General features: G+C 38.7%; 1 protein-coding gene across 2 annotated transcripts in view; it reads left to right on the forward strand.

Annotated features, from left to right (window-relative positions):
- Positions 1–798: 798 nt before the first annotated feature.
- Positions 799–14,268, forward strand: part of LOC143021462 (uncharacterized) — a 28,260-nt gene continuing 14,790 nt past the window's right edge. Inside the window, exons 1-7 of one of the 2 annotated variants that reach the window (XM_076178992.1) lie at positions 799–911; positions 3,323–3,474; positions 3,878–4,252; positions 9,482–9,586; positions 11,012–11,152; positions 13,101–13,265; positions 13,536–13,595. In XM_076178992.1, coding sequence (XP_076035107.1) covers positions 3,334–3,474; positions 3,878–4,252; positions 9,482–9,586; positions 11,012–11,152; positions 13,101–13,265; positions 13,536–13,595 — 987 coding nt within the window. In that variant the 5' untranslated portion in view covers positions 799–911; positions 3,323–3,333. Of the gene's footprint in view, positions 912–3,322; positions 3,475–3,861; positions 4,253–9,481; positions 9,587–11,011; positions 11,153–13,100; positions 13,266–13,535; positions 13,596–14,268 lie in introns of those variants that run through there. The other variant, XM_076178993.1, reaches the window with a different exon arrangement.

The following is a 14,268-nucleotide window of genomic DNA, read 5'->3' on the forward strand; positions in this document are numbered from 1 at the left end:
TGTTTGCAAACCTTTTATCAATTTAACTTAGATCCTGAATTCGGACAGTACTTTCCACATTCCTTCACTCTGGACACATTATAAGAGTTAAAAATAATAAAAATAGTCTCGAACAAATTGCAATTTCAAAAGCTTGCCGTAGAAAATGTAGCCTAGCAATATAGATTAAAACCTAAATTGTATTTATTGATAATCCTGTATACTTTTGCGACAAAGCTCAGGAACTAATATTTATTGGTGGTATACATCCAATTATTGCAAATTTTGTGCGGTAATGTGCATTATATACTTATTAGTAACATGTCCCATCTATTGACAATTTATTGTACTTTTGCCGTAATATTCTAAGTAACATTATTTATTAACATTATACCCCATCTGTTGAGAATCTGTTGTACTTTTGTCGTAATATTCTAAAAATACATTAGACAAAATACCCCATCTATTGAGAATCTTTTGTACTTTGTCGATATACGCCATTTATCATTTTTTTTTCTACTTTAGCCATTACTCTGCCATAAGTTCTAGTTTCAGTCAAATATAATAATCTGCTGTTAGCCAGAACAAAATACATGGATTAATATTTCTAAATAGATATCTAGAAATATCTTATTCGGTAAATATAATTCAAGGTGTAGTTACACTGGGAATGCTCTGCGTTTAAACTTGCTATTAGTAGCCTACTCGCAATCTGCGAGCCTGGAACTAGAACTCAATATATGACTGAGAAACTAAATTTTATTATAAATATGCTATGTATGAATTTTCAAATATGTTGAATAATCTAATTCATTCATAATTCTAGTTGTAGAGCAACAAAAACACTGGCATATTATTTACTCGTATAAACATATATACTTTATTCTGCAAACGTGTTTGTTTGTAAACAAACCAAATACCAGAATCGCAGGGTAAGCCATTTGAACATGAAAAATAAGGTGCAAACAGTAAACCATTATTCACTGTAAATTTATGACACTTTCGCAGTTTTTTAGAGTTCCACATCGAAAAAAAAACTGTTGAAAGTAATTGGAAAGGTAGTATGTGCAAGTTATAAGCTAAATTTGAAAATATGAACAAGAAGAGGCCGCGGTTAATTACTGTCTGATTCTGAATTACTCGCTACTGAATACAAATCAAGGATAGCAATGTGTACTGTTCACAATATTGTAAAATATAGAGATTTGCTTATGTCACTAATATTGTACCCCCCACTCCCCAGTAATATGATGTCTCCCTCGCATTCAGTATATCAAACAAACAACAAAACTGTATAATAAGTCTAAAGAGATTTAAGTTACTGAAGATGTGTGAAGTATAGAGATCAAATGAGTAATCCTATTTGGTTGTGCATTTCAAAAGCTTGGAGTCCATGTTGGTGACCTTGTTGGCAGTTCTACATATATTGGTAAAATTGTGAGGAACTGTCAACACTCCCAGTCCCAGGTCATATCGACATATGATAATGATGCTTAATCAACAAACTGAATTAGCCATTAGGGCAGTATTTTTCTTAAGATTCTACGACTGGGCAAGGTTTATGTCGTCATAATGAACAAGTCAGGTGAAACAGAAGATGCAGATGTATTGATTCTCAATTTATCAGCAATCGTATTTGTATATTGTATCTGTACATATAATTTGTGAAAACCAAGTTAATATAAATAAGAAACAAGATAACACCCAAAAGAGATCCTTGGAGAACTCCACTATTCATCCTGGCAAGAGGATTTGCTACACTGGCAGTTGTTGTTGTTGTTGTTGTTGTTGTCGTTCCCTAGACTGTCTGTCCGAGCAGTCCCGTCTCCCCAAGGAATGCCATAGCCGAAACTGGGTTTTCCCACAAATCCTTTATAGAGCGTATGTTGTGTTGTTTGCGTGCATGATTGTGTATAATGCAGTCTTCCATTATGTGTTGTATGGTATGGGGTGAAGTGTTACATCCTGGGCAGCTGTTCACAATGCGGTCATCCAGCCTCTTCTGGTAGCTTAGAAGTGCTGGGTGGTGACCGCACCGCAGTCTGGCCAAGTGGACTCTGTCCTTTCGTGGGAGAGAGGATTCAGAAGGGTGGATATCAGGGGGTCTGGCATGCAGCAGTGTGTTGTCTTTCAGTGTGTTAAGACTGGCAGTTGTTCCTTTTATTGCTATGCTCTTGAGAAACTTTGCATTTGAGTAGAGTAAGTAGAGTGAGACCTTGCTATAATGAACTCATTGAGGGGAAATTTTAAATGTTTTATCTAATAATGTGCTTTATAAGGGTGCTAGTATTTCCTCCTTTTGCAGCTAGTGTTATTTTATATTCTATGTAACTGAATTTGAAGAGTTAAGTACAAAGTTTTTTTACATTTCAGTAATCAACTGTACTTACCATGCCAAACAATCAGATCATCAGATTGTGAGACTTTTAGATCACTTGCTGCATATAATGATGTAGAGTTTAGTATATCTGAGACTTGTTTTATTGATCAGAGCATTCACTATATTTGAAAGTTACTGTATTGTGGTTCATAATAGAAAGGGTTGACTGTATGCATATAAGGTTTTTTAGCTTTTTCATTTTTGTAACTGCACCAACCAGAAATGAATATTACAAAGTGCTTACCGGTGCAAGTAACAAAAGAAGGCAAGCACAAACAGTTGGGGTAGATTTGGCATGTAAACTGGGCATTGCCACAGGTGACTTGGTGTCAGACGTTGAGTGCTGGAACTAATTTAAACTTAAGGAGTTCAAGTGCAAACCTATAGATAAAGTTAAGTGTTATAGTGAGTTCACAAAGTAGAATAAAAGCAAAACTGTGAAATAATATTGTTAAAGTAAACACCTAGTTTTTTTGTTTTTTAAAGATTAAATATTTATCATCCATTGGGGGCATATGCCAGGGAGCACATTGCTTCACTCACATGCCAGCACCAGTCCCCATAGTCTTCCCAAGTAAACCTCTTATTCCATACCCCTCCTTACCCCAAATGTGATTACATATGATTTATGGCATGTGAGAGGTGCAGGGATTGAAGCATGTGCATCATTGGTTTTGTACAATCTTTTCCTATAGAAATATAATTTTCTCCTATCACAGTAATTTTTCTGGTATTTCCTGCTGCCAGAATCAAACTCCTTCTAACCTCCTCCATATTCAACAAGTCCCATTTCTCCCTTACTGCCTTCACATCCATTTGTATCTGTTCGTCTGCTTCCTTTACCATTTTCTCTCTACCTGATTCCCCATTCTCACACTCTTTTCATTTCCTACCAAAACATCTTTTTCTGTTCTTTTGTAAATGCATATATATATCAATTTAACTATTGATTTTACATTACAGAATTATCTGTAATGGGTTCTCAGCATATTGGTAGTCAGCCCAACTCATCACATAGTCATGAGCACCAGGCAAGATTACCTTCGGCTATTACAGTTCATCGCTTGATGTCACAACCTCTTTCACATGCGGACAACCAAAGCACAATCCAGAAGGTGAGCTTTTCTCTAAGGCTAGATAGCCATGTCATTGAAAAATTTAATAATGTAAAAAATATACATACATAAATAGCAAAGGGCCTTCTCCTTATAAAGGGGTTGGTCAGATCAAAGTGTATACCCACCCACACCCATCAAAACCATTCATCAACTCTCCCATTTTAGCACTTCATGGATGAATATTCAACATTAATTTGAATTGTTTATTTGCAAGTATTAAAAATAGAATTGTGACCCAGTAGTTTGATGGAATAAACAATGTCTTAATTCTGAACATCTTCACATGTTATTATAAGGTTATTTTGTTTTCATCTAATATATTATTTTCCAAGTATAGATTATTAGTACTTTTTCCCATAGATTTTATCACTGTATGAAGTAAAGATTCTGAATATTACAGACATGTAGAGATGACATAGCTAGAAAGGCACAAGAAAGAGCTAAACTCATAATGCAGAAAAGGAAACTCCTTCAACTCTCTATAGTCCAAACGAAAGCTGAAGGCTTATCATCTAGAAGTAGCGTGACTGTGTTAATGAGCCCAAAAACTAAAACTCGAATTATTGCAAAGCCAGAGAGGGGCATGAAAATGAGAGTTAGACAAATAGAAAGAACCATTAAACTCATACATGAGACACTGATGAACATTGAAACTTCAGAAAAGAAAACTGAATCTAAAGAGTTTGTCACGCCAAATGAACAAGCCATCAGAAAGAAACGATGGAATGAGTATATCCATCCCACTGGAAGGACACTGTATGTTGTTCAGACTGAGGTAGGAAAATTTACCCATTTTTTATCAGTGCATATGCATGTTGTGTCTACTTAGCTTATACTCCAGTGTTTTAGCCTGCTACTTGTGGAAGAAAGACCAATTGTTTAAGAATGAAAGGCTGAGGTTGTGTGTATAAAGTTACAATGCCTTGAAGTGAAAATGCGTAAGATTTATAGAAATTGTCTTCATGACTGATGAAGTAACACAAAGCTTTCACTATTATTCAAAACTGTTAAAGGTGCATGTTAAAACCCCATTTTACGTGTGGGCTTAAGTGATGCTGGTTTCATGAAGGGTACATCACATTATTGGAGTGGAATTGAATTGTAATCTGTTAATGCTAATTGTTTTCAGTTATACGAGTCAATGATAATTGGGATCAGTAATGAGTACCTTCAAGTGGTGGTTCTGCAAGATGGAGATCAGAGAGAATCATCTTCCTGCTGCCCACCTTCAAAGTTCATCAACACCACCTCTATCTGGAGGTGCAACCATAAAGCAGTTATCACACTGGGCTATTTTCTCTCCCACATCCTACCTCCAACCTCCATTTGAATAATTAGAACATGACTTCGCTTATAGAAATCTAGACTTCTCTAAGAACATTTCAATAGTATGTCAAACATTTGTATAAATTTACAATCTCTTAGTTCATCATTCAGTTTTGGTATATATGACAGAAAGATAATTTGATATTTGGAGATTTAGAAAATAAAATATTGTAACTGCAGTCGTTTTTACCCAAACAAACTCTCAACTGTCGTTACTGGTGAAGCCCATGGAAGCCCAGTGTGATAACCTCTTAAGGGGCTGACATTTAGTTTCTGAACTGGGCTTAACCACTTCCATACAGTGACGCCTACGTAGGCGGCATGAGGAGCAAGTGGGTACTCGATGATGCCGATGTCGCCATCTTGATTATATTTTATTGTAGTCGTACCTACGTAATTTCCATTCTCTCTAAACTGGCGTCATCAATTTTCTATGGTTATCAAAATACACGGGTGAAAGAGAACGAACAATTGAGCACTGACTTTATTTTTTATAATGCCATTAATATGACGCAACATCGCATGTCAGGCAGCTAATGCTGCCAGACGTGCGATGTGCCCCGGAGTGAAGAGGTTAAGATCTCTCAGCTTCTGCTTTATTTCCTCCACCTTTTCACAATGGGACAACCAGGGACTGCTCCCCTGTTACTACTGTAGAGGATTCAGAAGGGTGGATATCAGGGGGTCTGGCATGCAGCAGTGTGTTGTCTTTCAGTGTGTTAATGGAGCGGTGAGTGATATGATTATGAATATGTTTCCGGAGGCTGGTATTTGGTGGTTGTGGAGGAAGAGAAGAGAGTATCTTTGTGTAATAAAGGTCTTTGGGTGTAGTTTTAATGTTTCTTGGTGTGTGTGGGTGTTCTGCTATGTAGTGTAACGGGTGTGATGTGTTTGTGGTGGCTGCAGCAAGTGTTTGTGTGCCTCTCATGTCGAGGTGTTCCTTGACTTTGAGGACTTTTGTTTCATGGTGTAAATGGTCTGTAGGTGATGTATTTGTGCAGCCTGTAATTGTTTTTAGGGCTTTGTTTTGTATGATTTGAAGGGTGTTGTGGTGTGTCTCACTGAGATTAGGAGCCCATGCAGGACTCGCATAATTCATCACTGAGCGTATACATTGTTTGTATATTGTTATATTAGTTTCTTTGTTTTGTCCAAATGTTGTTCCAGTGATTGACTTAAGTGCGTTAAGTCTAGGTGTGCATTTGTTTTTTATGTTTGTGAGGTGTTGTTTGAAAGACATGGATGTATCGTATGTTACACCAAGAATTTTCGGTGTGTTTGTGTGTGGTATTAGAGTGTTGTTGATGTAGAGATGAGGTATGTATTTGTGTTCTTTTGTCCAGTTGGTGAGAAGTGTTGCTGTAGATTTGGTTGGAGCTATTTTGAGTCTGTTTGTGATGAACCATGTGTTGAGTGTGTCAAGGTAAGGCTGGATTATTTCTGCAGCTTTGTCTGTGTTACGATGTGTGCATGTGATTGTTATGTCGTCTGCGTAAGAAGAGATTTGTATTTCTGAGGTGTCTGGCGTGGGTAAGTCATGCATGTATAGATTAAATAATGTGGGGGATAGAACTGAGCCCTGCGGTACTCCGTTCTTAATGTTTCTGATGTGCGATGATTGGCCATTATATGACACATGAGCATTCCTGCCTGCCAGATAATTGGCCAGCCATCTTTTGGTGTTATTGTGCATGTCTGTGTTATATATTTTATTTGTTAGGTTGTGGCGGGGGATAGCATCAAAAGCTTTACTAATGTCCAATGTTATAAGAAGTGTTCTGTGGTGGGGCCTATCTGAATTGATGCCATCAAAAATTCTTTGTGTGAGGTTTGTCAGAAGAGTGTTTGTGGAGTGTAGTGGCCTAAAACCGTGTTGTGAGTCAGCAAGGGGAATATATGGTGTGACAAGTTTAAGTATTAGGCGTTCAATGACTTTAGAGGGGGTGCAGAGAAGTGTGATTGGGCGGTGCGATGATGGGATTGTTGGGTCTTTGTTCGGTTTTGGGATGGTGATTATTTTACCATGCTTCCAGATGTCGGGTATAGTGTTGTGTGAATAGCTGTAGTTTGCAATGTTTGTGAGTGCGTGTATACCTTGTGGTCCAATGTGTTTTAGGTGGATGTTGCTTATGTTATCAGGGCCACAGGCAGATGAGTGCTTGAGACTATGCATTATGAGTTTTGTCTGACTGTCTATGAAGGGTGTATAGTCTGAGTCTGTGGGAAAGTCTTTCTTACGTCGAATGGTGCGTCGGTCGTCAGGGTGAGATGTAAGATGGCTCGTCTGTGCAAAATGACGTATGAGTGCGTTTGCTTGTTGTCTGTTTGAGGGTAGATTATCTGTTGTTGTGATTATTGCTGCGTGAGAGCGTGTAGTGTTAGTGTTGGATAGTGTGATGCTGTTGAGTGTTTTGTACAATTTGCTGGTGTTTGTTTTGTGATCAAGTGTATTGATAAAGTTTTGCCAATTTTGTGTTTTTTGTTCATGTATTTTATTGGCAATCACAGTGTTTAGTGTTTGTATTTGGTCTGCTATGTTTTGAGGGATAGGTGTGGGGGTATCGTGTTTAAGTGTGTCACGTTGTCTGATGAGGCCTTGGATTTCTGGTGTGAAGTTGGGGTTGTGTGATTTTCTGTTGCCTCTAGGGATGTATCTCTTGTCTGCGTTTTGTATGATTGTATTAAAAGCGTGCACAGCATTGTTTATGTTTGTGATTGGTGTACTGTTAAGTGTTTCAAAATGTTGTTCTGTCTCTTCATTAAAGGCTTCCCAGTTAGCTCTCTTGTAATTGGTGTAAGTGTGTCTGTGGCCAGCTGGGGTGCATCTTGTTTTGGTGGTGATGATGATTGGAAGGTGGTCAGAACCAAGGGCTCCGACCACTCTCCATGATGTTGTTGGGGTTAGGCAGGGGGAGCAAAAGGTGATATCAGGAGAGGAGGGAGTGTAGAGGGCTTGGTATGGGATATGTGTATGATTATGCGTGTTGTTCATGATAGTCAATGAGTCGAGTTGAGTCTGTATATCAAGCCCTCTGTCTGTGTCGGGGTTGTCGACAAACCAGGCAGACGACTTGGCGTTGAAGTCACCACCCATGATCAGGTTGGGGATTGAGGTTAGTTGGCTGAGCTGAGGTCTGAAGGTGTTTGGAACTGTGGGGGATGATTGGGGGGGAATGTACATGTTAACTATTGTTAGTGTTGAATTGTTGCCTGTGCGGATACGAATGGATTGGGTTTCTGTTGTGTTATCTGTGGTAGGGAGGAGAATTTTGGTTGTGGCACTTGTGTCCACAAAACAGATGGAATGGTGGATCAGGGTGACGAGTCCACCGCCATTGCCGTCAGTCCGGTCTTGTCTGATGGTGGTGTAATTATGAAATGATGGTGTTTTGTGTGAGTGTCTTAATTTTGTTTCTTGTAGAATTGCAATGTGTATGTTGTGTTGTTTAAGAAAGTGTTCAAGTTCATGTTTTTTAGTGTTAATACCGTCAATGTTGTGTTGTAATATGTTGATGTTGTGTGTTTTGTATGTGTTGTATGTTGCCGTTTGGGGTTGAGGTTGGGGTGGTAGTGGGGAAGGTGTAGGATCTGGGTCAGAGGGGGGGAAAGGAGAGATCGGGGACAAAGGAAGGGGAGTACTAATCGGGGGTAAGGGCAAGGGGAAATTGGGAGTGGGTAAGGGTGTTGGCTGTGGTTGGGGAGGTGGGATTGGGGTTACTGGAGGGCAGGTAGAACATGTCCAAGTGTTTGTGTATTGGTTTGTGTCAGCAAGTGTTGTACAAGTGAGGTGGGCCCAGTTTTTGCACATATTGCACTGAACTGAGCCCTTTGTCTGTTTGCTCGAAGTAATGGGTTTAGAGCATGTTGGGCATGTGTATTTTGTGGTGGGCCCAGGATTGCTCTCTACATCTCCGGCTAAAAGTAGAAGAAGAGGGGTGATCGCCGGAAAATGACCCCTCAGTGCAGAAAAAACGTAACATTGTGTGTTGGAAAAAAAGGATTGTGGTACTCCCCCAGGTAGGCGTAGCTCCTCCTTGGGGATCGGTGCCATCTGCGTAGAGCTGATGGCCAGGGGTAAATGCTGCTGTTTGGCCCCCAACTCTTGGGGTTGGGGGGTGGTCCCACGACGTAGACGTTGCAGCTCCAGATGCGGTCACCACCCAGCACTTCTAAGCTACCAGAGGAGGCTGGACGACCGTGTTGTGAACAGCTGCCCAGGATGTAACACTTCACCCCATACCATACAACACATAATGGAAGACTGCATTATACACAATCATGCACGCAAACAACACAACATACACTCTATAAAGGATTTGTGGGAAAACCCAGTCTCGGCTGTGGCCTTCCTTGGGGAGACGGGACTGCTCGGACAGACAGTCTAGGGAACGACAACAACAACAACTGTAAGATGGTGACCTAGAAAATGTCCTATACTAATGAAACACAAAAAGTAGCCCAAGGTTTCTTCACAGAGAGATCTATTGGATGGCCAAAGGACAGTTGCCAGCTGCTGTGGGGCTGAGTTTTCAATTAGTGAAACTTTGCAACAGTAATCATTATTATTATTATCATTATTATTGAGAAAATATATTTAAAGTAACTGTATGCATGAAGTAAAGCTTTCATTTGTTTGGTGAACTACTAATCCCTACAAGTTATCAATCATACTTTTCAGATTGCGAAAATGCGAAGGACTTTGAATTCAGGAGAGAAGGTCATGGATGAAAAAATGCTTAGAACTGTTGCATCTACTTCAAGAAGTTTGTTACATGTTTTACAGGTAACAGCGTGTGTATATATGTACCTAGTTGTATTGACCAATTTGTATTATACACTGTTAGAGCTGTGCTAATAAGGTCCCATCTCTGCCTTCATTCACCAAACTTCCTCTAGTCTCTCTCCCTTAATACTCACTTCCAATTTGCTGCTACATTCTCCCCTAGTACATCTCACCACCTTACTTTTACCCACATTTATCTCCAACTTCCTTCTTTTGCACACCTACCCAAACACTATCACTAACTTCCTTAATCCCTCCTCTGATCCTGCCACAAGAGCAGTGTCGTCAGCAAATAACAACCAGTTTATCTCCCATTTTTCTCCATTTTCTTTAACCATCCCCAATCCCTAGCCCATTACCCTTGTGTTTACCTCTTGCACCACCCCATCCACATATAAATTGAACAGCCAAGGTGACAATGCATCCCTGACGAAATCTCACCTTTACCACAAACCACTCACTCTCTCCATTTCTAATTGTAACACAAGCTCTACTACTCTTGTAAAAACTCTTGACTGCTCTTAACAGCTTTCCTCCTATCCTATATATCTGTAATACCTCCCACAGTGCCTTCCTGTCTACCCTGTCATAAATCTTTTCCAAATCCTAAAGCTTGGCCTTATTATTACTACAGTTGGAAAATTGAAAAGTGAAAAAAATGAAATGGGAAGGAGTGGTTATGTGCCTTTTGACTTTGCTACCATCCTAATAAGGGGGGAAAAGCCCTTGGTATATAAATAGATAACTATATACGTATTTTTTTTTTTAGGGGACCAATGACAGGTACATGTATGCAGTGGAAAATTGAAAAGTGAAAAAAATGAAATAGATGGGAGTGGTTATGTGTCTTTTGACTTGGCTACCTCCCATATAAAGGGGAAAAAGCTGTTGGTCTATAGATAAATAGATTACTACAGTATTTCATTTATTTATGTATTTTTTAGCGAACCAATTATGGGTACCTGTATGTTGTGGTCCTGCAGGATGGACAGTGAAGCTGCCTATTTTCAAATTTCATCAACCCCCTCACCACAAATAATAATAGGTGCAGCCCTGAGGGGCTAACATTCAGTCTCCAGACTGGGCCCAAGATCTCTCTCCTTTAATTGCAACTTTATTTCTTATACTTTTTCACACACAAAGTTGACAACTAGTAACTGCCCTCTCTTCCTACCACTTTCAGCCAGTGACAGAAAGTCCCACATTGATACAACACAGACATCAGTCCAAATTTTCTTCTTGGAGAGATCTGTGGGAAATTCTGAGTACTGTTGCCAGCCACGTATGGGAACTTGAGGCAACAATTGATTGATTATTATTATTTATTTTCCTTCTCCTCATGATGATGATCATCTTATTACAGTATATTGTTTGTGTCAGACATGAGGCCTTTAATATGTAATATTCTTTCATTTCTTTACAAAGGGACTTCTACAATACCTCCCATTCACAGTTGATGAAACAAAAGGAAGATTATTACAGGAGAAGTTGTTACACTCTGCTTCATTGCTTTTTCAACTCCTCAGTACCATTGGGTTTGATACTCCAGATATAAAGAAAATTGAGGTTAGTAGGTTGTATTTCAGCTGTAGATAACTATAAGTAAGTTATTGGCATCCTTATGAACTTAAAACTTAATTTCTTTGAACTGCAAAAAAGACATGGGTATGTTTTTAGGTACAATGAATGACTGTTGATGATCCTTTTCTTAAATTTGTCTATTTGTACTTCTTTTTGGATTAATTATTCTATTTTGCTAGTGTTGAATGTGGCCAACATGAATTTCCATACCCACTGCAGTGTCATTTTGCATAAACTGTTAGTAGTATATGATACACTAATATACAGTATGTATTAGATAATTAATTGTGCATGGTTGTACAGATGAGAATAAAAGGTAATAGATTGGCAGATTGTTTGTGAGAAGGAATATTGATATGTTAGTGTAAAGTGAAACTAAGTTGAAAGGAAGGGATGATTTTGATTGTGGGGAGTAGTGGGGAGAGTGTTGGTAGTGATGAGAGGGTGAAGGAGGGCAGGAGTGGGTCTGCTGGTAAGTGATGAGGTAGGAAAGTGCATGGTGGAGTGTAGGGAAGCATCTTCAAGGTTAATGTGGGTGAAGGTGAGACTGGTAATGATGAAAGTAAAGAGGAAAGGGAGGCTCTTTGGATAGATTTAAATGTTCGGGTAGGAATGTGAATGTAATATTGTTGGGGGTTCTCAATGCTGGAGTATAGGATGAGCCAATAAATTGAGTAGTATGAAAGTTTAGGGTGCAGGTAAAAATCTTAGTGGAGAGATGATGTTGGAGATGTGTTTAGAAAGGGAGTTGATAACAAACACAGTGTTTAAGAGATTGAAGCATAAGTATACATTGGAAAGGGTGGTGGAGGAAAAGGTAATTGATAGAGCATTAGTAGACTATGTAGTGGTATCCAAAAAAGAAAGATAGGAAGATTTATAGATGTTCATATTCTCAGGGGAGAGAGTGGGGGAGTGTCAGATAATTTTTTGGTAGAAAGGTGAAATGGAGGAAAAGTGGAGGAGGAGGAAAAGAGTGGGAAGTAGAGAGGTGTGAGAGTTAACAAATTGAATGAAAAGGAAAAAGAGAAAGAATACCAGGTAAAGCTGAGAGAAGTGTGAGAGGTCTTGAGGATAAAGGGGAATTATGAGTAGAAGAAGAATGGAAAGTGACAAAGTGCACAGAGATGATATGTATGATGAGAAAGATGTGAGGGAACAAAAGGAAGGGTAGTGAATGGTGGAATGAAGAGGTGAAGGCAGTATTAGAAGATAGGAAGTAAGTATATGTGGATATTTGTAAGATAGAACTAGGAAAGCACATAAAAAGTGCAAAAACAGAGAAGCAAAACATAAGGTGAGGGAGGCAAAAAGGAGAGCAGATGTAAGATGGAGTAGGAGTTTGACTGAGAATTAAGAAAAAAATGTAAAGATGTTTTGGAATGAAGTAAAAAAGAGTGAGGAGTGGGTGAGTCAGGTAAAAAGGAAAATATAAAGGATGGAGATGGATAGATGTTAATAGAGGTGAAGGTGGTTAAGGGAATATGGGTAGAGTATTTCAGAAAATTGTTGAATTTGGAGGAGGTTAGTGATTGATTGATTGCAGGTGGTCCTGACATCTGGAGCTGGTGTACTCTCACTGCTTCATTATATTGCAACCCTCCCCCTCATCCACTTTAGAAACTTATGGGACAGACAAGAAAAAATATCCCATGTGCTCCTTTTCATACAAGAAGTCCCCTAAGTATTTTCCCAATCTTCCCCTTACTGCCTTCACTTCTATTAGTATCTGTCCATCTGCACCTTTTACCTTGTCTCTATCAGTCTTGCCTCCCTCTCTTTTTATTTTACTTCCTTCCAAAACATCTTTTCATTCTTTTCAGATTATTTTGATAGAAAAATAAAACTTAATACTCATATCTCAGTCTTACAACCTCAGAACAGTTGTAATCTATGGCTTGATTGACAAATGAATCAGTATTTCTTAATTCAGGCATCAGAAGAAAGGAGGAAATCTTTAGTAGAGAAGAGTGAGGACTCCAGTGGACTGGAGATATCTTCATCAGATTTAAACTCTACAGCTCTTCCCATCCTTGAGCCCAATGCTGTGCGGACATTGATCAGTAAGCTGGCTCACACCAAGTTAAAGAATAACTGGGTATGAAGGATTTTTATTAATGCTAACAATTTATTTTGTCTTAGTACATACAACATAAGCAACACTTTAGACCTGGACACACTAGATTTTATTGCAAACACTACATGATTATATTGCACAGCTCAAGTAAAATGAGCAGGGTATCAGTTGATTGATCCTGTCCAAACTAGGGTCTGACTCCCCATTGTTTATTTAAATCACTTAGTATTTGCTACAATAAAATCTATAAAACTATAAAAGCACTACTGTGTTGATTTCTTTTTCTTGCAGAGTCGAACAGGGAAACAGAAAGCTAGAAGGAATAAAAAACTTCCTCCTCACCAAAAACAGGTATTTTTTTTCTTTCTCACACACACACACAATTGTCAGATTCACGGCGAAGTTTGGAACTCCGGATTTTTTTTTTTTTTTTTTGGTGGATTTCAATGATGAGGGAGTACCTGTGTTGTATTAGTAGGGAAGGGGAAAGCTCATGGTGTAGTGGGAAGGTGAATAAAAAGGAGAAGGTATTGAGGAAAATGGAAGAAAATGAGGAAGGGGATGAATGGGCCCAGGACATCAGAAAGAATGTCAACAAGAGATGCGCAGGCGACAGAGGTGAAATTGAAGAAATTAGTAAAGGCGTAAAAATTAGAAATATAGATAAGAACAACACAATAGAAAGTGGAGATAATTATTTCTATGGATTTAATGAGGGAGGAGATGACAACCTCCCCCGATTAGCAAGTCTAGAGGAAAAACTAACAAAAATGAACAAATCATGGGAGGTTAGGTTCATTCAACTTGCACTGATTACACAAAGTTGATAAATTGGAAGAACTAAATAAGGAGAACCAAAACCTAAACAAACAGAAAAATTAAAAAGACAGTTAAAAGAAGTAAAGGATGAGAATGAGGAATTAAAGAATAATAATAAAGAGAATAAAGAGTCCATAGAAAAAGAGGTAAGTGGTTGGAAAAAGGTTCAATTTATACATGGATGGGGTGGTGCAAGAGATAAATG

The sequence above is a fragment of the Oratosquilla oratoria genome, chromosome 42 (assembly GCF_046742065.1).
Source record: "Oratosquilla oratoria isolate Oo_2021 chromosome 42, ASM4674206v1, whole genome shotgun sequence".
NCBI lineage: Eukaryota > Metazoa > Arthropoda > Malacostraca > Stomatopoda > Squillidae > Oratosquilla > Oratosquilla oratoria.